The sequence below is a fragment of the Vulpes lagopus genome, chromosome 4, assembly GCF_018345385.1.
Source record: "Vulpes lagopus strain Blue_001 chromosome 4, ASM1834538v1, whole genome shotgun sequence".
NCBI classification, from domain to species: domain Eukaryota; kingdom Metazoa; phylum Chordata; class Mammalia; order Carnivora; family Canidae; genus Vulpes; species Vulpes lagopus.
In genome coordinates, this window is record NC_054827.1 from 100,040,622 (window position 1) to 100,064,357 (window position 23,736).

The window sequence follows — 23,736 nt, forward strand, 5'->3', positions numbered from 1 at the left end:
TTGAAGCAGTTTATATTTCTTCTTCTAATCTCATTGGACTGCTGGAGATTGGGCTTTACCTAAGGCCTCTGGTATCCTGTGGCCCATTTGGAAGGATTTCTAATATTTAAGGGTTTTTTTTTTTTTTTAAAGACTATGCAGGTATGTAAGGAAAGCAAGAAGAGAGGGATAGAGTCACGTAATGCTAAAGTAGCCATCTTTTTTTTTCTTAACAGATGCAGCAACTTTTTTATGAGAATTATGAACAGAACAAGAAGGGGTACATTAGAGATCTCCATAACAGTAAAATTCATCGAGCCATCACCCTGCACCCCAACAAAAACCCACCCTACCAGTACCGGCTGCATAGTTACATGCTCAGCCGTAGAATAGCCGAGCTTCGCCACCGCACCATCCAGCTGCACCGGGAGATAGTCCTGATGGGCAAGTACAGCAACACAGAGATTCACCCTGAAGACCTCCAGTTGGGAATCCCTCCTTCCTTCATGCGGTTTCAGCCCCGCCAGCGGGAGGAGATTCTGGAGTGGGAGTTCTTGACCGGGAAGTACTTGTATTCAGCGGCTGAGGGCCAGCCCCCTCGGAGAGGGATGGACTCGGCCCAGCGGGAGGCCCTGGATGACATCGTCATGCAGGTTATGGAGATGATCAATGCCAACGCCAAGACCCGAGGGCGCATCATTGACTTCAAGGAGATACAGTACGGTTACCGCCGAGTGAACCCCATGTATGGCGCCGAGTATATCCTGGACCTGCTGCTCCTGTACAAAAAGCACAAAGGGAAGAAAATGACTGTCCCTGTGCGGAGACATGCGTACTTACAGCAGACCTTCAGCAAGATCCAATTTGTGGAGCATGAGGAACTGGACGCCAAGGAGTTGGCCAACAAGATCAATCAGGAATCCGGATCCCTATCCTTTCTCTCAAATTCCCTGAAGAAGCTCGTTCCCTTTCAGCTCCCTGGGTCAAAGAACGAGCACAAAGAACCCAAAGAGAAAAAGATAAATATATTGATTCCATTGTCTGGGCGTTTCGACATGTTTGTGAGGTTTATGGGAAACTTCGAGAAGACGTGTCTCATTCCCAGTCAGAATGTAAAGCTTGTGGTTCTGCTTTTCAATTCTGACTCCAACCCCGACAAGGCCAAACAAGTGGAGCTCATGAGAGATTATCGCATTAAGTACCCCAAGGCTGACATGCAGATTCTGCCTGTGTCTGGAGAGTTCTCAAGAGCCCTGGCCCTCGAAGTGGGATCTTCCCAGTTCAACAATGAATCTTTGCTCTTTTTCTGTGATGTTGACCTGGTGTTTACGACAGACTTCCTTCAGCGATGTCGAGCAAATACGGTTCTGGGCCAACAGATCTACTTTCCAATCATTTTTAGCCAGTACGATCCAAAGATTGTTTATAGCGGGAAAGTTCCCAGCGATAACCATTTTGCCTTCACTCAGAAAACTGGCTTCTGGAGAAACTATGGGTTTGGCATTACCTGCATCTACAAGGGAGATCTTGTGCGGGTAGGTGGCTTTGATGTTTCCATCCAGGGCTGGGGGCTCGAGGACGTGGACCTTTTCAACAAGGTTGTCCAGGCAGGTTTGAAGACATTCAGGAGCCAAGAAGTGGGGGTGGTGCACGTCCACCATCCTGTCTTCTGCGATCCCAATCTCGATCCCAAACAATACAAAATGTGCTTGGGATCCAAAGCATCCACATACGGGTCCACACAGCAGCTGGCTGAAATGTGGCTGGAAAAACACGACCCAAGCTACAGTAAAAGCAGCAATAATGGCTCAGTGAGGACAGCCTAACGTCCAGCTCTGCTGGAAGAGACATTTTTAATTATCTAATTTATTTTTCAAAAATTTTTGTATGATCGGTTTTTGAAGTCCGTACAAGGATATATTTTACACATGATTTTCTTACAAAGGACTCCTTGATGATTGAGCTTTTTGAACAAAAATGTGATCATGTTTGCCTTTGAACACACTTTGTTGCTGAACGTTGTGTAGCAGACCTGCTTAATGATGACTTGAAATGTACCGATGAACAAAACTCTGTTGTTTGGTTTTGTTTTTTTACACATTTCCTTTTCAGACCCCACCCCCCTTGCTACAGTCCTTTGTCAGAAAACACAAACGTTCCTGCAAAGTATTATTGTAAGAAAACACTGTAACTCTGGTAAATGTTTTGTAACTGTTAACATTGCACAAATTCTACCTTTTGTCTTTTTTTTTTTTTTTACAACGATTTTCTTTCTTTTTAAGCCATTTCGTGGTCCAGTTGTAAAATAAGGACATTTGACTGTAGCTGTATCATCCTCGTCGGGAGAGCTTTCCAGAGTTGATTCTTTCCCCCCAAAATGCTGCTTGCGGTCACATAGTTGTTTCAGAAGCAAGGGGAGAAGGAGAGGCAGAGTGAGATGCACGGCTGTTCTTGTGACTCATGTGGCTTAATGGACCTGGCGTTAAATTCCAAGATGGATTTGGTACTTTTTTCTTCTCTCTTCTTGACCCTTCTCTTTAGAGGGTAAACTATTATTAATATTTAGAACGGCAAAGAGGAATTACTGTAATAAATCTAATGTACACAAGGTAAAACAAAAGCCCACCCTAATGACAGCATGGGGGGAAACGTATTTCGGTTTTGTTCACTTCATCCTGTCTGTGTTATCGGTGGAGGCGATTGTTTTCATTCTTTAATGACTGTTTTGTTTTTGTATCTGAAATACCTTTAATTTATTTAATATCCATGTTTAGAGCTCTGCCATTTCTCAAGTACCCACTAGTCATTAGTATTTATATGTGTATCAAGAGTGTGTTTAGTGTCCTTTGATTTGCAGTAAACTGATCTCCAAAGATTTCCTTTTGAAAACGCTTTTCCCTCCTCAATTTCTACATTCCTTACTGTTTTACTAAATATTAAGTGTTCTTTGACAATTTTGGTGCTCATGTGTTTGGGGGACAAAAGTAAAATGAAGTGTGTCGTTCCACCGGAAAGTTTGTTTTCAACTCACAGATCAAATGTGCCTTAATAAATTTTTTTTTCATTTAGATCTCAGTCAGTAACAGATTTGCCATTTTAATATGCATCGTTGGAGATCTGCTTGTTTGTAAATAGTCTGTTGCTCATTTGGGAAAATAAACCAGTGAACAGTATTTTTCTATTGTACTTTTCAGGACCATTTTGTCTCATTACTCTCATTTTAGCTAAAAAGTTGTATTATGTTTGGAGAGTAAAAAACTGAAACACTGATTTCTAAAAGTTTTTAAAGTTATTCGAAGGGAATATTTGTGTAGACTGCCGCTTGGGAGAAAAATGAAACTTTCAAGTGCCTCTTCTTCTGCTTTCTCCCAGAATGAACTTGCCCTTTGTTCCTCATTGGCTGGTGTCAAGTCTGTGTTCCCTAGAACAAGGGTCTTCAAACCCATTTCAAACCCTTTCTGGCTTCTTGGCACAAATGCACCTTCCTGGCCCACAGTGGGTTCAGCTGGGCCCATTAGAACCTGTTTTAACAAGTGCCCACATGATGCTGCATGCACGAACACCCTCGGGGTTTTAGGACAGATCTAACTACAGGATAAATTGTGTACAGTTGCTATATAATCCAAGAATCAAAAAAAGTAAGACCTTTGATACCAAGGTAGTAAGCTTTGTGGAAGCCAGTCCTGCTCCCAGGACAGGTATTTACCGTGTAATGACAGTTAAGACCCAGCATAATAACATTGTGCTTTCAGGAGGAATTGCTGTCATTCAGCCTAATTGTCATTTACTTTGTGGGGATGTTTAGTTTTCCTTTGGAAAAAAAGCCCAGACATTTTTATTTCTCAGTAAGGAAGAGTACAGTATCCACCTCGCTGACAAAGGAAATTCTCTAGCATAATAGTGAACAATGGGGATTTAGGACCGGGTATGAGCAGTGTCCTTCCAGAGCTTGAATATCTGTCCAGCATCGCGGTGACGTTTTGTCAAAGTTCACATTTCCTTCCTGCTCCCGCTCTTGCTGGGATCTGTTCCTCTTCCTGATGCCTGTGTGGATGTATATGGAGGGGCTGGCCTCCCTTCCTGAAGATGCTGCCTTTAGAAGGGCAGGTCCCCTGTCCTGGTCGGGCTAGACCTCTGTGCCCACTGACCTCCTGCTTCACTCTCCTTCTGGCCTCTCCTCATCTGGCTGGACCAGGGTCCCTCTCACTAAAGCACTCTTCCAGATCAACAGCTCAGGTGCCCTCCTGCCTCAAGAGTGCGCTCTATAGGCCCCCTCCTCAGGAGCCTTCTCAGACCAAACTGGGGTCCAAGTTTGTGGGGACAGAAGCCTCTTTCCTGCTCGGACCTCTCTGTCTGGAACTTTCTCTGCACACCACTCTGCTGGCCAACCAGACTGATCCTCCCGCCCCCCCGCCCCCCCAGAGCCAACTAAAACTCTCCCATTGTCCACATGGGTATCCTCCTGGGCCCTTCCAGTGTAGATGTGACACTGCTGAATTTAATTTTGTGTTCCTGTGATAACGTTGTCCTCATGGGACCCTGCCAGTGGTACCCGGGCACATTGAGCCCTCTTGTCTAGAATGACAGTGTCCTGCACTGTCCCCAGCCTTGCCATTAGCACACAGTTCCCCATCTTGTGTATTCCCGCCACTGCCTTTGCTGTGGTTCCGTGGCCCACCCACACTCATGACCTGGAAATAATTGCTGCTTCTCTTAAAACTCTGAAGGCTTTCTGGTTATACTGTTTCACTTGTTACTTTACACTTCCTGTGTATCACTGTATTTAAAAATACAGAAAAGTACTGAAATGACCCATAGCCCCACAAACTGCCTGCAGTACTTAGAAATGGAAGCCTCGTAGTGAAGCTGGTTGGAAGGGGGAAGTCACAGTGCTGCACAGAGGCTGGAAATGGAGCCTTCCTCTCCACTCTGGCCATCCAGCCCTGGGGGCCCTCCCACGAAGAACCGCCAGGTCTGTGTGGCCTAGTGGGGAAGGGGCGGGTGTGAACCATGTATGAACTAGCTTGGTAGTGTTTTAAACAATTCATTTACACAAATGAGAACCACATGTTTGCTTGGGTACGCGGGCCTGTGTGACTCTCCTCCGGTTGCCAAAGGACATAGGTGGGCCTGGTGCTCTGATGACTTACCAGACCTATTTCTGGAGGGCAGGGCGGGGCCAATGGGCTTCCCCAGGGTTGTAGGTGCACGTGTGGGAGCCCTGCCCAAGTAGAAGTAGGGGAGCCTTGTCTCGTGGGGCAGACGATTGTATCTCGCCTCTGAGAAAGGGAGCTAACATGCTTCTTCACTCCTAGCAGGCTAGGGATGCTTATCGTTTGTCCTGTGTGATTTAGCAGAATGACAGTCTGCCTCAATCCCGTGCCCTTGGAGGATCACCTAGAGGAGGACAACAGTTAAGGGGAATGGTGGATTTTCAGAGGAATTCTGATGCCAGGTCTCTTGCCTTTTAATAAAAGATCTGTCCTGCAAGAAGGTGAACACCTGCGGGACTGCCTGCCCGCTGGGACTCTCAGCTGCTCAGGGGCTCTCCCCTGGCCCCAGATTTTAGGCTATTTACTTGTCCTTTCTTGTCATGAAGGGAAATAAGTGCCAGCCCTCCTGCACCTGCGCTGGCGCCTGCCCTGGGGGATTAGGCTGTGTTACTGAGTATAAATTGCTGTAATCTCTGCTGCAAAGGAGCTTACGTGCCACAGTGACTGGGGGCCAGCCAGGAGGGGATCTGTCTGCTGAAGTGGCTGCACAGGGCTGTACCTACCTCAGTGGGTCCCACTGTGCTCTTTCAAGCCCTCGAAGTATGGATTTCTGTTCCACTTGAAGGAAAAGGCTGCTCATACCAAATCTGCTTAGTCAAACTTGTTATAAATGTTGCAATGCATCAGATCAGGTTACAGCAACTCATTTTGTATGACTTTCAGTAAAAAAAACAAAAAAAAACAAAACCAAGAAAACAAAACACCAAAAACCTCGTGTTAGTTTTTGCTATGCTTCACAATTTTTGGCTTTTTGCAGGGATGTAGGGGAATGGTAGAAGGAGGAGGAGGTGAGGATAGAAAAATCTTCAACCAGAAACCATAGGTGCAATCAGATTTGGAGCTGGTTTGTCATCAGGGCAGTTAAAACCACTTAGGTACCTGTTGTCAGATACTTTCTCAGTGCATTTATTCATCATTTATTATATTCCAGGTATCAGGGTTTTCTTGTCTCACTATAGACAGAACCAACATTTTGTCCTTTAAAGAACGTTTTAGCTGCATCTTTTTTAAAATAATAAGCATTGTTATGCCCGACTGATTTCTAATGAAAAATATAACAAATTGGTCAGGTCATTTAATGATGCAAATTAGGCCAGCTCTGGAATCTGCTTACATGGAGCTGATGCACTGTAATGAATTTCTCTCCATCCAGCAGCTCGTCAAAATTAAGCCAGCAATGCAGTGCGTGTGAGTTGCCACTTTTTTCTCCTGCGGAAACTCAACCTTGCCGCAACTCAACACCCAGGTTGGGCCGCATCCTACCACATGCCTTGTTCAATGCTACCTACATGTTCCCAATGGACAAAGGAAAACACTTTCAGCCAAATCTCAAGGTGACCTTCAAATTGATCAATCCTGAGTAAAGTTCAGGTCTTTCTTTAGGCAAAGGCTCACTTCCTGTTACAAAACTAAAAGGGAAAAATCTCCGTCATAGGCTCGAAATGCCACCCCTCACCCCACTGCCGGAAAGCTAGAAATTTCCTAAAATTTTCCTAAAATGCACATTCAAGGAGCTGTGAAGGAAGCATTTTGGATTTTTAAGTCTGTCTCCCCTTGTGCATAACAATGTAATTCATCACGATATGGAAAATATGTGTACTAGGAAGTAGGAAAAGCCTGTTCCCACTTTGGCAAATTCCCATGGGGTTTTTGAAACATATAGTTTGATGCAAATGGTGTGTGTACAGTGCAGCAGTCAGCTCCTTGCGCCTCCACCACACACACACTTAAAACCCCTTTTTGTCCTTTGGAATCATCATTCAGGGCTGCCTTTTCCGGTAGAGTTGAGAACATGCCCAGTGTTGGCCACCTCGAGCGCCCCGTATTGTATCCGGAATGACCCTGCAGTGAGCGCTGTTCCGCACACAACACAGTTTGTACCTGGACCATCAGATTTCCCGAAGCGAGGGGCCCATTTACATCTAGGGCTGAGGGACTTGGTGTTTGGCTATTTCTGACTTCACACTAAGTCATTTGGTATTTCACATGGTCAACGTTGACATTTTATACCTACTAGCAATTCTAGTAAAACCTTTGAAAAATAAACTTGAACTCAGCTAAATGACCTTTGAGAAAAATTATGGCAATTTTGCACACGGTACTTTGGTTACACTATCCCGTGAGAACAGCAACTCCACAGACCCAACACTGTTACTGCACCACTGAGTCACTTACAAAGTGAGAAAAAAGGCAGACAGATTTATTGATGAGTCAGGGAGTGAAGAGAGGCGAGTTCCAGACAGATGGCCTATTTGGAAACAAGGTACAGTTCTCCACTCCTGGGCCACAGGCATTTGTCCCAGGAGGCGCCAGGGCAGGGGTTGGTGTGGCTGGCTTGAGATAAGAATGGCTCTTTCCAGACTTCACAATGCAGTGAGGGTGCTAGGCGAGGTGTGGACGTGACCAGAAGCACCAGGCCTCCCTCTGTGTGGCCAGAAGGGCGTCTGCATTTTTGGGGTGGGCAGCGTATACATTTGAACACCAATGGGAATAAATTTCAATACTCAAAGGTGAAACTATCGATCACTTTCCTATGTTCTCAGCAAGTTTTGAGGATTTATTATATTATAACAGAATTATAATGTATCGTCATTTGGCATCTGTCCTGCTTGAAAGCCAAAGCGCATGGCGAGATTCACAGGTGGTATTGGCTGTGGGCTGGTGTAGGGCCTGGGCCTTGGAGACTGAATGAATGGTCATTGTAGGGGCAGGCATTGAAGGGACATGTGGGGCGTCTCATGGTAGCAGAGGACAGCTGGGGATCCCCGTTCGGCCCCAGTGACCTGGAGACCTCTGAGAGATGGTCTTGGGCTCAGGGAAGGCTAGTAATGATTCCATGTACCTTCACAGCTTTTCCAGGGGCTGGAGCAGGTGGACGGCTGAGCTGGCTTATCACGCAGTCATTGGTAACAGGCCTTGTTTAGAATTAGATTTGGGGATGGGCCTTTCCTTCTCCCTAAAGGATGTGCCTTCCAGCAAAAACTTGTCAGGCCCTGCCTCTCTGAGGCGGACTGTCAGGGCAGTCCTTGGCTGGGCCACATCCTCGAGAGGATGTGACGTTTAACGTCCCGCCAGCTTGGAGGGGTAGAGAACCCCTGTCTGGCTCCAGATGGTAGCCCGTGGGCCTATGGGGAGTTGCTGGGCAGTGTTGGTCGCTGTGCCTGCCCAGGAGCTGGATTGTGGCTGCCAGGTCTTCCCTGAGCTAAGAGGATGCTTGGCTTCCATTACCCACCCCACTGGGGGTCCTCCAGTTAGCTAATGCCCTACAAGGGCCTCCCTCACCCGGCTAAGGGCCTGACGCTGCCCTTTCCTCCACAGTCATTCTGCAGCAAATAGCTGCCCCTGTTTTGCTTTGGGAGGTGAGTGTATCACAGAATCACTCTATTTCAACCCAAAGCCTATCTCCTTCCACCCATAGAAGCATATGGTAGGGAGGGTGGGGGTTGGAGGATTCGGCTTACCCTGTTTCTGGCCTCCCTGCCCCCTCTCCGTAATTGCCTTTTTCTGCCTCCACAAAGTCCCAAATTAGGAGGTGAATGTCCACACACTGCAAGACTGGGGAGAAAATGTGGCACGTATGGACTTTCATAGGCTTGGCACTCACCATGCCACAGATCCATATCTTAAAATGAATTGTCTGAGAAGGTGTGGAGTTGCCAATTTGGAAGACAGATGCTGTGCAAACTGAACCCATCTTCAGGCCAGGACGCCAGCATCACGACTCCTACTGTGGAGAGAAATCGCTGTGTCGGGGTTCTGAAGGGCGAGTAGCTCCCCATCCTGCTGATGTAGGGGTGCTGCCAAGTGCGGCTCCTTGGGCAATGTGAGAAGCAGATTCGAGAGGTGTGCTTCAGTACAGCCTGTGCCCTCTCAGCAGAAATGTCTCTGTGGGAGCTAGACTTGCTGCTTGGATACAGCTCCAGAAGAACCCTCGGACCTGGGCATCCTGAACTAGCAGGGCCTGTGGTGGGGACAGGTGGGGAGCAGTAATCCTGTTCCTTACAACCCAGTTTGATGCACCAGCCTGTGGTTATTCAAACCCTGGAGAGTTTGGGATGAAGGGCAGGGAATAAACACACACAGAATTAGGTTCATTGTGGGGTGTTTGGTTCATCAAGGGGTGAGAGCAGCGGCCCGGGAACCAGGCAGACCTGGGTTTACATCAGTGATGGGCTGGAGCGGGCTGGTTACTGGTTAACAATGGGGAATTGTGTGCGGTCGCTCCAACCCCATGTTGGGTGGCCTCAGGCCGAGCCGGTGGCCCTCACCTGGCCGAGGTGGAAGTATTTATGCTACTGGAGGTGGCGAATGCTTCAAGCCAGGACTTCTTTTCCTTCCTGGTGTTTGAAGTTGGCCTTCCCAGCCCAGCAACTGGCTCGCACTGGTTGGGATCCAGCCTGCAGACAACGGCCCAGGCCCTGTGTGAGTCTGCCGGGCACTGGGTGACCTGCGACAGGTCACCTACCTGTGCCAGAGCTCAGCTTCCTCCTCTAGAATGGGCAGTTATGATCTCCTCGTGAGCCTGCTGAGAGAATTCATAGATCCTGGTTCAGCTCCTGTCACTCTGTTTCAGTGACTGTGTCACCCTCACACTGTGTCCCAACCTCGAAATTGCAGTTGCTCAAAACTCCTTCCAGACCCATATCCGGTGACTCATCCAATCCCACAATCCCTCTGGGACATAAAGTCACCAGGGTAGCCCCTCCTCCCACCCCGGCATCTCCCCACAAAGCTGCCTGTATCTGCCCATTTCCTGCTCCTCTGGTCCAGCTGCTTCTTGGCCATCAGACTCTTCCTAAAAAATATAAACCTTATCTGTCCTCTCCTGATTAGACGTGACCTGGGTTCCAGTCCAGGCATCGAGGCCTGACTGCCCCGTGCCCACTCCGCTCGGCTCGCCTCCGCTCTGACTTTCCAGCCTCATCTGAGCCCAGAACCCCTGCTCCCAACACCACACCTCCCTACCCAGTTGGAGACAGGAAATCCCTCTTAAAACTGCAAGCTCTGGCCCAGATGGCATTCTCTGCTTGGAATGCCCGCCTCCTCTCTCCAGGGCAAATTTGCAGAATCCATCGCAATGTGACCCTCTCGCCCAGATCAGCCTGGGCACCTCAGATGGAGCTTCATCATGCAGCCTCACCCATCCTGGACCCCCTTGCCGCTCACCTTCGGAGGCCCTAGCTCCTAGCTGGCGGCTTCTTGTCTCCAGCTGCTGCTTGTCTGGCTGCCACACCAGACTGGCCGAGACTGAGGCTCACTCACCTTTGTGACTCACCAGGGGCCTGGCAGGTTGTGCAGGCAGCATTCGTTTCCCTTTACTTCTATTCTAGGCTCTTGGCTGCGTTATTTGCCAAGGGGAAATAGCAACCAAGATGAAATATTTCTATACAGACAGCCTGGGACATTCAGTTTTTAGGTGAAAACAATCAACCCGCTTTCAGTAAGAGCTGTAAGAACAAGAACCTTACTTCAGAGACGTGGAATGCTTTCCCTCTTGAATCATGAAGCTAACATTTTGGGAACAGTTACTAAGTGCCAGGCACTTTATATGTTACTTCATTTGCTGTTTCCTAATCCCTGTGAGATCAGTATTCTGACCTCGGTTTATAAGAGAGGAATGGAAGCTCAGAGAGTTTAGGTGACATGCCCGGGGTCACAGAGCTCATAAATGGCAGATCCAAAATTCACACCAGATCTTTTTTTTCAAAACCCATGTCTCAGGCTGCGGGGGGGGCGGTTGGGGGGGGTGAGGTGGGGTGGGGGGGTGGGGGTAGGGGTGGGGGGGTGGCGGGTGGAGGAGGGAGTGCTGGGATGGGGTAGGGAAGGGAGGAAGTGGTGTATCTACTTGTCAGGGAATTTACGGTCCTCAATTTAGAGCACTCACAGAGTACCAGGATGTGGGAACCCACTGAATGGAGTGTTTTCAGAAACAGCCTTTTAAGAAAAGGGCAGAATGCATACACACTTTATCTTTTACTTTTTCTCTACCTTTCTGAATGCTTAATTTTTTTAAGATCCCCCAAACCTACAATTCAATATAGATACAGTAAAAACTTTTTTCTCCAAAATATATAGTATTTAGAAGAGTTAAAGTTCGGGTAATGTTGGAATACCTTGTATCAGACTCACTCTCCCATTGATAGTCATGATAAACTACGGACAAAGTAACACACACACACAGAAAAAAATATTTAAAGATTTGAAAGCACTAGAGAGTGACAAAATTCAGGCAGATACCAGAGAGATCTGATCCTTGAATGATGGCAACTGTGTATTGTTATAATCACACGTGTTATTTGTCCTGCTCATCCCTGGAGGGCACCCTCCTGGCCACAGAGCACAGGAGGATAGGGGCTCAGAAAGTTCCACTATTATCGGCTTGAAGTGTCAGAGGATGGAGTGTAGAGTTGACAGCGCAGCTGGCAGTGGAGGAAGGACATCCCAGGAAGCAGGGACATGGAGGAGGGAAGCCCAAAATCTGCATATTGACTGTTCTCAGAGCCAGTTAATCCTACACTGTGCTTGCAAAGGGGAGACTCCAAGAATCACAGCAGTAAGCAATAGCTGTAAGGCAGGAAAAGCTAATTGAAAATTTCAGCTGCTTTCCATTACAGTGGAGTCAGTCTTAGGAGTTGGAATCCCACGTAGTTGGAGGACATTCACAAACACCGGTGGATTTCCATTGAAACTCCAAAGGGGCTGCGTGTTCGGAACAAAGACTATGTCTCAGATTTGTCCTAAGACAGATGGCAAAATCAAAACAAACTTCTCCCAATAAAGACTTGTGTAAAAAACAAGTCTCCACAAAATTGAGATAATCTGTCAGGAATTTAACAGTCAGGTATTCACAAAAATCAACACTCTTCAGAGAGAGGTAACAGAATCCAGAGTTTGTACAACTTCATTTATGAGGTCTAGAATTTTCCTCTCAGTCAAATCTTTCTCTGCCTTAGGCAGTGTTAGTCATGGCTCCTCATTGCCATCATGGACCCCCTTTGTACCATACCCTGGTAGGTTCTCATACATTCCTGGGGGCTTCTTGTCAAGATCTGCTGAGTGTCTGGCTGCCACACCAGTCTGGTAACTTCTGATTAGTAGACATGTGTGAAAAAACAGAGAAATGTGATCTATGGTCAAGAGAAAATTCAGGCCATAGAAACAGACCTGAGATGAGCCAGGTTTTCATATTATCAGATAAATCTTTACTACAGCAAGTATAAAATATTCAAGGGGTGACTATATGGGGAATCTTAATTGAGAAAAGAATAGAAAAAGGGATTTCATGGATATTCTGAAAACTACAATATCTGAATGAATGAAAAGTTCCCTGGATAGATTTAACAGCATATAAAAAATTACAGAAAGTTTTTTTTTAAGATTAAAGAAATTAGCAAACCACTGCAAAACTGATCAAGAAAATGAGAACAAAATGCAATTTACCAATATCAGAAATGGAACAGAGGATATTACTACAGATGCTGCAGCTATTAAAAGAGTAATGAGAATATTACATCCAATAACAAAGATGAAATGGACACATCTTTAAAAACACAAGTTGCCCAAGTTGACATGAGATGAAGTAGATAATCTGAATAGTCTTTCATATGAGAAGAGATTTGTAATTAAAAACCTGGCAAAAGGGACGCCTGAGTGGCTCAGCAGTTGAGCATCTGCCTTTGGCTCAGGGCATGATCCCGGGGTCCTGGGATCGAGTCCCACATTAGGCTCCCTGCAGGGAGCCTGCTTCTCCCCCCTGCCTGTGTCTCTGCCTCTCTCTCTGTGTCTCTCATGAGTAAATAAATAAAATCTTTAAAAAACAACACCTGGCAAGAGAAAAAACTCCAGGCCAGATGGCATCACTGGTGAATAATATCAATATTTTATAAAGAAATGATAACCAATCTTACAAAAATTGTTAGGAGGTAGAATAGGAAGGAACATGTCCCAATTTCATTTTTAAGGCCGGTGTAGCCTCAATACCAAAATACAAAGATACTGGAGGCTTTGTAGAGTGGAGTATCTGCCGAGTTGTCCTGGCCACTGAGCTCTGTCTGTGGGCCCCACTATCATGTCTTTTACTGTGAGGTCTTTCTTCATGGGACACCCTTTCTTCTTCTTTTTAAAAAGATTTTATTTATTTATTTATTTGAGAGAGAGAGTAGAAAGGAAGAGTAAGAGGGAGAAGCAGACTCCTTGCTGAGCAGAGGCTTCGATGCAGTGCTGTATCCCAGGATCCTGAGATCATGCCTTGAGCTGAAGGCAGATGCTTAACCAACTGAGCCACCCAGGCTCCCCCACTGAACATCTTTTCTCCATTTCAGTAATTCCACTTGCCACATTCAGGAAACATTTGTCACTTTTTGGGTCTCTTCTGCTTCACTGTCCCAACATTGCCAGACACCAGGATAAATGTGGGGGTCTTGCTAATATCCCCAGTCCTACTCAGGATGGGGGCACCAGTTCCCTCTGCTATTAGATTCCCAAGAAACTAAGAGTTCAAGAGAGATGGACCAGAGACAGGGAGCCCACCCCAAGCTCTGCTCTGCCCCTTGCCTCTCCTCCTCCTCATCTAAGGGATCTTTATATCATCTCATATGCATGAGACACTGGCTCTGACTTATCCGTATCCTTTTGAAATTCAGAAGTCAAGAACCTTGACAATTTATCATCTATGTTCTACTGCAACAACCATCCGTTGAGGAAGCGGATGTCTCATAGGCCTGCATGTTTGAATGAGGGAATGATGTGGGGTAACAGGAAATAGCAGTGTGGAGGAAACACTTGTCTTCAGAACATGATTCAGCCACATTTTTCTGTAATAGGGACTGTTTAAATAAATCCTGGGTAGACAGATAGATTGATGGGACAGACCAGAGAGCTCAGAAGCAGGTCTGCACACACATAGACATGAAATGTTATAGGGTGACCTGCAGATCTGCAGGAGAAGACTGACTTCTCAACAAATAGTGCCGGGACATTTGAGTAGAATGAGACCCCAACCTTATGCTATAGGCAGGATGGATTAAAAACCTGAATGTGAAAAGCAAGACCATGAAACTTTTAGAAAATAATACAGGAGAAGATCTTCTTGATCTTGGGATTTGGAAGGGTTTCTTAAACAAGATCCCAAAAATGTGCTGACCATAAAGGCAAAGATTAATACATTCATTCACATCAAAAGGCATCATAAAAGGAACAAAAGGGTAAGCCATGGATCGGGAAAGGATATTTACAGCACATATAAATGACAAAATATTTATATTTGGAAAACATAAAGCACTCCTATAAGCCAATAAGAGCAAGACAGACAACCCAGAGAGAACAGGCAAAAGATCTCAACAAGAATTCCATGATGAAGGAAATTCAAAGGGCCAATAAATATGAATAGTATTCAGTATTAGCAATCAGGAGCATGCAAACTAAAGCCAGAATGAGATACTCTCATACACTATTAGAGGAATAAAACATTTTCAAGTCTAATGAGTGATCCTGGTGTTGGTGAACACAGAGAGCTCATCCAAGAGAGATGAAGGTATGTTGGGATAGACATATTAGAAACACATTTGGTGTTATCTAGTCAAATTGATGACACACATAATTGTCTGAGGAGCAATTCTCCTTGTAGTTCATACCCAGCAGAAATGCATGTGCACTAGGATTCATGTACAAGAATGTTCATAATGACATTCATTGCTCGTGGTAGTCAAGTATTGGAAACAACTCAAAGGTTTCCAAACAATAAAAGTGGATGAAGAGAGTAAGTATATATTGAGATAAGGAATACAATATAGCAGTGAAAGCTAATAAACTATTGCTACATGCACACTAGATGAATCCACAAATGAATGAAAAAAGTCAGCAGAAGGACATTACTGTATGTTTCCATTCACATAAAATTTAAAAAACAGCCAAATTAAACAATGTTTCCTAGAGATGAATCCAAAAATGGTAAAACTGCTAAGAACAGAAGGGTAAGAATTATCAGAGATAGGCTGGTTGTAGAATCTGTCAAGAAAAGGGTTTCTGGGGGCGCTTGGGTGGTTTAGTCGGTTAAGCATCTGTCTTCGGCCCAGGTCATGATCTTAGGGTCCTGGGATAGAGCCTCACATCCAGTTCCCTGCTCAGTGGGGAGTCTGCTGCTCTCTCCCTCTGCCACTTCCCTTGCTTATACCCTCTCCTTCTCTCTCAAATAAATAAATAAAATCTTTAAAAAAAAAAAAAAAAGAAAAGGGCTTTTGAGGTACAGTAAAAATTCTGTTTCTTTACCCAAGTAAAGATATTTTAATATCATAATTATTATTTAATTATAATTATTTTTTATTTTAATTTTATTTATAATATTATAGTTACTATTTAAACTGCCCATATGCGAATGTCCTCTTTTTTATTTATTAGCCATTTCACAAAAGAAATGAATTAAAAGAGGAAATTAACTATATATGCTGTATCCACTAAAACTCATCTTCCTGAAGACACTTCTACAATATATGACATTGTTCATGGATTCATAAGAATAGAAAGCAAGTTACAAAACCATATGCACAACATGAATGCAGCTTAGAGGGGAATGTATACATTTGCAGAGAAAAGATCTAATGAGAAAACCTCAAAAAATGTTTATTTATTTATTTTTTAAAATTTTTATTTATTTATGATTGTCACAGGGAGAGAGAGAGAGAGAGAGAGGCAGAGACATAGACAGAGGGAGAAGCAGGCTCCATGCACCGGGAGCCCGATGTGGGATTCGATCCTGGGTCTCCAGGATCGCGCCCTGGGCCAAAGGCAGGCACCAAACCGCTGTGCCACCCAGGGATCCCAACCTCAAAAAATGTTAACAGGGATTCTTTTCCTTTGTATACTCTTAAATGATACCCAAATTTTCACACTGAACAGGTGTTAATTTCTAGGTTTAAAAAATTATTTATTTATTCATGAGAGACACAGAGAGAGGCAGAGACATAGGCAGAGGGAGAAGCAGGCTCCCTGCGGGGAGCCTGAAGCGTGACTTGATCCCAGGACCCCAGGATCACGACCTAAGCCGAAGGCAGATGCTCAACCGCTGAGCCACCCAGGCATCCCAGCACTGTGGCTTTGATTCAAAAATCATTACTGCCCAGGCCACTGGGGCCACACACAAGTCTCACACCCATGGACCATCTCAAGATGCAGTAGTAAGGTTGCAGTAGGCCACAGACAGCTACAGCCTTGTGGCTGCCAGCTGCAGGAGCAGCCACAAGCTGGCCCCCACCGCAGTGCCGCCTTGTAGAGCACATGAGTGTCTCTCACCCATGAACCTAACACATACACGGAACCCAGGTGTAGGAGTCTGGTGCACGGGGGTTAGAGCATCATGGCCCCTGCACAGCATCCCTGGAGGTTCCACATGAGGGGAATTGGAAAGGAGGTGGCCTAGAGGGCCAGCTTTCCCTTCGTACGTTGTACCCTTGTGGATGTAAGGCTAGGGCTACTGTAAGAGACCACTATAGCCTGGGGGGCTTACCCAACAGCCTCACAGGACTGAAGGCTGGACATCCAAGATCAAGGCGTCTTGGCAGTGTTGATCCTTTCTGAGGGCTGTAGGGAGAATCTGCTCCAGGCCTCTCTCATCAGATGATAGATAAGCCTGTGTCTTCACCTGGTCTCCCCACTGTGTGTGTCTCTGTGTCCAAACTTTCTGGTTTATAAGGACATTGGTCAAATATGATCAGGTGCCACCCACTCGAGTGGGACTTCATCTTAGCTGATGGCACCTACAATGACCCTGTTTCCAAATCAAGTTGCATTTTGACAGACTGGGGATTTGGGCATATGAATCTGGGAGGGGGACGCAGTTCGGCCCATAACAACACGTTCAAACTTCTTACAAAAGCATGTATAATGAAGGGAAAAAGGAAACCCTAGATTCTCTGCAGATAAATCATGGAGACTTTGACAATGGGTTGTGCTGGGAAGGGTTTTGTAGAGGTTGGGAGCTGGAGAAACGCGCAAGGCCAAAGGTCCCCAGCAAGAGCACAGAAGTCAACCTTCTGAGAATATTCCTGCAGGTGATCACTTTGTTGGCAGCAGAACCCAAGGACGCACGTAGAAACCCATCTGCCTTCTGCACTGTGAGGGGTTTTATTTTGTGGGGGAGCACCCCCTGCCCTGCCTGTCCCATCTCTTTTTACCTTCTCTGGTAGAATCCAGCTGCCATCTGGCTTTGACCCACCTTGAGGGGGAGAGGGGGACCAGTCCCTGGGGCCCTTTATTATCCTGGCTCTGGCTTTGAGCCTAGGAAAGCTTTGGGAGGACAGGCGGAGGCCCTGCAAGAAGCCCCTGCCTTGATCTGATCTGGCAAAGCCCCGGCTTCAGGGTGGGGACACCTGTCGGCCTTCCACACGAGGCTGCCACGGGATCTCTGGACACAAATGGTCTCTGGCTCCAGTGGCTGCGGGAACAGCCCCCAAGAGGCCAGCGTCGGGAGGGCCAGGGCTCCCTGCCCCCTGCGGAGGCTCCCCCGGAAGGATAAGCGGTCATCGGAGGGTCGGAGCAGAGCCTGGGGGCTCCCAGCGAGAGTTTCGTGTGTCCCTTCCAGCGGGTGTTGGCTGGGACTTGCATAGATGCCTTTGTCCCTGCTGGTGCCTCTGAAGCTTGGATTCCATCCCTGGCCAGGCCCCAGAGACGCCGGCTGCTTTTCTCCAGCGGAAGAAGCTGTTCTTTTTGTGTCTGCAGATGGTCCTGTTGCGAGTAGCTCGGTCAGGGTGGTTCTGGAAGAACAAGCTAAGACAAGCAGACGTTCCCCTTGCCTTTGAGGGGGTGCTGCCGGCTGTGGTGGAGATGGCCTTGGAGTTAGTGGGGATCATTTACCCTGTTGTGGAGGCTGTTCACCCTGGCCCCTCCATGCTTGCTGTTCTCTCTTCCTCCCCTTCCTGCTCTTGGCCATATGGATAGGAAGGCTCCACAGCCTCTTTCTGCACACTGTCACACAGCCCTCCATTTGCCTCCTGCACAACCCGGCTCCAAAACCTTTTATGGCTCCCTAGTCCCTAAAGTGGTATTTCCCAAACTGCGTGCCTCAGACTCATTTGTACCTCATGAAAGACCAGGCCCTCCCAGATCCCATCCCAGACCCAGCAATCAGATATCTCCAGTGCGGGAGCCCAGGGACTTTAATTCACTTCTTAGTCAACTTTTTTATTTATTTAAAAACTTGTATATGTGGGGCTCCTGGGTGGCTCAGCGGTTGAGCATCTGCCTTCGGCTTAGGTCGTGATCCTGGGGTCCTGGGATTGAGTCATGCATCAGGCTCCCCGCAGGGAGCCTGCTTCTCCCTCTGCCTATGTCTCTGTCTCTCTCTGTGTCTCTCATGAATAAATAAATAACTTATTTAAAAAGAAACAAACTTGTATATGTATATTTTTAAAATATTGTCGTAAAATACACATAAAATTTACCATGTTAACCATTTCTTTTCTTTTTTCTTTTTATGTTAGTCATTTCTAAGTGCAGAGTTCAATGGATTTAAGTACTATTATGGATTGAATGTGTGTGTCCTCCTCAAATCGATATGTTGAAGACCCATCTGCTGTAGCGATGATATTTGGAGGTGGGATCCTTGGGAGGTTCTTAGGTTTAGATGAGGTCAGGAGCGTAGGGATCTCATGATGAGATTAGTGTCCTTCTAAGAAGAGAAGAGAGGATCTCTCTTTCTCTGTGAGCACCCACCAAAGAAAGGCCATGTGAATGCACAGCATTCAAAGACAACTCTCACAAGATCCTGACCACACTGGCACCTGCTCTCGGACTTCCATCCTCCTGAGCTGAGAAACCAGGTGTGTGACGTTTACATCACCCAGTCTGGAATGGCAGCCTGAGCAGCCTGGGGCAAGTACATTCACACTGTTGCGCAGCCACCATGACCAGCCATCCCCTGAATTTTCCATCTTCCCCATCTGAAACTCTGCCAAGTAAACACTAACTCCCCTGTTCCTCCCTCTGCCCCTTCCACTTTGTCTCTAGGAATTTGACAACTTGAGGGACCTCATATAAGTAGAACCATCTAATATTTGTCCTCTGTGACTGGCTGATTTCACTTATCATAATGTTCTCCTGGTTCCTCCATGTTGTAGCCTACATCTGAATTATCTTTCTTTTTAAAGCTGAAGACCATTCCCTTGTTTGTAGAGACTACAATTTGTTTATCCAGTCATCAGACGATGACACTTGGGTTGCTTACACATTTTGGCTACTGTGAATAATGCTGCTGTAAACACGAGGATACAAACAGCTACTCCAGACCCTGCCTTCAGTTCTTTTTTGGGTATATATCCGGAGGTGGAATTGCTGACTCTTATGGTAATTCTTAGTATTGCCAATGAGCTGCCATACCACAGTAGCTGTGCCACTTTGCATTCCTACCCACCGGGCATGAGGGTTCCAGTGTCCGCACATCCTCACTGATATTGTTATTTTCTGATTAATTTGTTTGTTTGGTTAGTTGACTAGTTTTGGGGGGGTTGGTAGTAGCCATCCTAATGGATATAAGGTGATATCTCATCGTAGTTTTGATTTACATTTCCCTGCTGATGGGTGATGCTGAGAACCTTTTCATGGGCTTACTATTCATTTGTGTATTTTCTTTGGAGAAATGTCTATGCAAGTTTCTTGCCCATTTTTAAAACTGGATTTTGTTGTTATTGAGCTATATCTATAGCTGATATTTGATATACACATATATATTTATTTATATATATAAAATATAGAGAGAGTGCATGAGCAGGGGCAGAGGTGACGGCAGGGGGGAGAGAGAGAGAGAAAGAAAATCCCAAACAGGCTTCACACTGAGTGTGTGGAACCCAACGCGGGGTTTGATCTCATGACCTTGAGATATGACCTGAGCCAAAATCAAGAGTTGGACACTCAACTGACTGAGCCACCCAGACACCCCAAGTTATATCTATAGGTAATTTTGATGGAGAGTGAAGTGAGAGACCACTGGTGAGCAAATGAGCTCTTTGTAGGGCATTCAAAGCCCTCTGCAGTGGGGGCCTGCCCTGCCTTCCATCTCATTTCCTGCTGGCCCTCATTTATACCATTCCAACAACGTGGACCTCTGTAGCAGACAGACCTTTTTCGTCTACACAAGAACCACTCTTTACCATCTCCTATTGAGATAGTTCTCATGAGATCATGGGTCATACTGTCCTTTTGCCCCCTGGCCACATCAATGGCACATGACCCAGGCTTGGCTGACCCTAGGGCTCCCAACACCTTGGTTTAAGGGGGCTGGCCCAAGGGGTGGACATTCAATCCAAGCCAGTCAGGCTTCTACGGAGCTATTAGAGAACTGTCTTTTTCTGCTTGGCTTGCCACACCAGGATGATATAAGCCTGGGTACCCTTGTGGCTTCTCTGCAGGAAGAAAGAAAAGGTCAACACACAATGTAGGATGAGTCAAAACAAGGAAAACAAAGAGAATGTGAGTAAGAGGGAGAGTGATATTATTCCAGTCCCTGGATCCAGCCATGCCTGAAACTAGCATTCACTGATATTTTAAATACATAAGCCAATGGATTCCCTTTTTGCCTAAGCTGGTCTGAATGCAATTTTTGTCACTAGCAATAAAAAGTTCTGAAGAATGCGGAGCCCCCTCCCCAGATCTTCCATCTGTTCCATAATGTGGCCACCTAACCACATCCCCACCCAGCTTAGATCCACACTCTTCTCTTTTATTTTCTAGGTGAAGGGCTGCTCCCCTAGGCATCTCCAGCAGTCAAGGGGTAAGGAGATGGCTTTGCAGGTGTTCCTATTTTCAATTCTCTGCCTGCCCTGACCCTTAGAGATCTTCTGTATTGTATACTTGCCGTCTGTACTTTGTGTAATAGGGTGAGTCTTTACGATAAAAAATGATCCTTGTGGTGGCTGGTGTGAACTTGGGAGGGAGACATCCAGCATCTCCACATTCCCCACCCACACCTTGGGGCAGTCTTGGGCCAAGGTCCAGCCACAGGCAAGGAACATGTCCTCTGTGGGGACTTATGGAAAGAGGGTGTGAAAAGGTGAGTAATTGTGGAAAACATGAGCTGGTGTCTCCTTGTTGTGGGTTTCAAGTATGTGGCTTTTTCCTCTCGCAGCTGTGCTCTCCCTAGAGGGTTTCCCACCCCCAGCCCAGGAAGGGGAAGCCACCCCCGGGTGTCAGAAAGGGCTGGGCGGCTCCCATGGGGAACCACTGGTCTCTATGGTTCAGTGCCTTGGAGGGCGGTTGCAGCATCCCTGGAACAGGATGGAGGGTGGTGTCTTGGGTCAGAGGTTTTGGGGAATGTCCTGGCCACCCTGAGAGAGAGGAAGGAGATAGATGTTGGAGTCTTGCTCAGTGTTGAGTCCAGCACCCTGACTTTCCTCTGGGGGGTGATATATAGGTTGAAACATTGGATAAAGGTGAGTCACCTTCCAAAGAATTCTCGTCCAACTAGATATGGGCAAGACAGCTATGAAAGATCAGGAAAACCCATTCACAAAAACATCGGGATCCTCTGAGTATCAACTGTTGATGAAATAATGGCTCTACTTAAAGGGAAACCAAGTTGAAAATTGTAGTAGCAAGTTATGATTTATGCAAAAAACTAAAAGCTGACATGGAATTCTGAGTGGCTTGTTGTCAAAAGGAAGGACTAGTACCTATATCAAAGTGCAGCTACTAAATGTGTTTTAAGTTAGAAGCTTTATGTTGTAAAGAGTGGTTTTATGATTCCCCATTTTAACCATCTTTTGAAATTAGCCCACCGACGGCTGGTCAGAGGATTTGGCTACAAGTATGTGTGATCAAGCTGTGCCAGGGCGGCAGGGACAAACTAGAATGGGGACAAAAAGTTGTTTGATTTTTTTCAGAGCAAGAGCAGGCAAAGACAAGCAAATGAAAATATGTTTTCGTCTTTTCCATATTTTCTATGAAAAAGAGGAAGTCATGGCACATGGCCTTTTCTACACCTTAGTTTTATTTATCCTATTTTGCAATATATCCCAGAGATCTTTCACGCAGAGATCCTGCTTTGGGGGATTGCTAGAAAGCCCAGTGACACATGGGAATCGATCTATTGAACCAGTCCCGGCCAGTGGACATGAGCTGTTTCAGTCTTGTGCTATTACAAACAATAGCGCAGTGAGTCACACTGTGTAAACCTCATTTTAGGTACTATAGTAAAATAAACACCGAGGCTGTTAGTGCCCTCGTCTATGTGCATCTCAAATTAATGCATTGGATAGTTTTCTTTGGTTTTGTGCTTTATAGAAATAAGATCCAATTAAATATGTTATTTAAAAAAAAATATGTTATTTTTAAATACTGTGACTTTCTCCCCATTTCTACCCAAAATGTTTTTGAGATTTAGCCATGTAATGAGTGTTGGAGGCCATTGAGTGAATGTGCTACATTTAAAAAATAATTCAGTCTGCATTTGGGTTTGATCTGCATCGTTGTCAGTGTTCTGAGCTTTGGACAATGGGGTGTGAACATTCCCTGGTCTCTAGTGTGCTGTGCGTGTGCTTTCCGTACCGCTTGCACCCTCACAGGGCAGGTTTGTATTCCCTCATTAGATGCTGCCAGACTGTCCTCCAGAACCCTTGTGCTGAATCACACTCCCATGTAACAGATTCCCATCACCCTACCTTCTTACCTTGGCTTTCTTTTCCATTTGAGGTTAAACCACTTTTCCTTTCTTTGTGATTTGAGTGCCTGCATTGGCAAATGCCTCTTTGTGGCTTTTGCTCATTTTTCCATTGGACTAATATCTTTTCCATGTTGGATCAAAGGAGTTCTTTCTGCACTTTGCATAGGACCTCTCCGTTGGTTACAATCGCTGCAGACACCGTCAGTTTGTGACTTGCGTTTACCCTCTCCATTATGTCTTTTGATAAGATGTTTCATTGCCATGTGCTCAAATAAATCTTTCCTTTGTGGTTGGTGTTCCTTTGTTTCCTGCTTGAGAAGCCTTCCCAGGCTGCAGGATACAATCCAGGACCCATCTATGTGACTTCCATGTGGTGTGTTCCAGGAGTGATCTCCCTGGGGCTGGAGTCTCTGAAAATATGGATTTATCAGGGCAAATGTGGTTTAGTGTGGTTCTGGCTTTGATGACAACAGCAGCAGTGATGAGGACGCTATTTTGTTGTTTGGACTGCACATGGGCTGAGAGGTACAGCAAGAAATTCCCCCTCTCTTTACCGGCTGGGAGGTACCCATCCTGTGAGCTCTGGTCTCTGCATCTTGAGGACAGGTGGAAAACCCAATGGCCTCCTTTAAAGGCAGAATGAGGGAGTGGAAGAAAAAAAAGGAAGGAAGGATCTCCTGCAATCCCAACATCCCAACACACAACCTCCTTCTAGGCTACGTGTGGCGGGCACACATCATGTCTGTTACACCCTGTGCAATTTTGTGTTTGTCCTTGTGAAAGGGACGTAATTTTTTTAAGGTTTTGTTTGTTCATGAGAGACACAGATGGAGAGAGAGG

The 23,736-nt window shown here is 46.0% G+C and overlaps 1 protein-coding gene across 1 annotated transcript in view; it reads left to right on the top strand.

Moving 5' to 3' along the window:
• CHSY1 (chondroitin sulfate synthase 1) overlaps nucleotides 1–3,152 on the top strand; it is a 72,831-nt gene extending 69,679 nt beyond the window's left edge. Inside the window, exon 3 of the mRNA XM_041753134.1 lies at nucleotides 216–3,152. Within this exon, the coding sequence (XP_041609068.1) occupies nucleotides 216–1,805 (1,590 nt within the window). The 3' untranslated portion in view covers nucleotides 1,806–3,152. The remainder of the gene's footprint in view (nucleotides 1–215) is intronic.
• The last annotated feature ends 20,584 nt before the right edge of the window (nucleotides 3,153–23,736 follow it).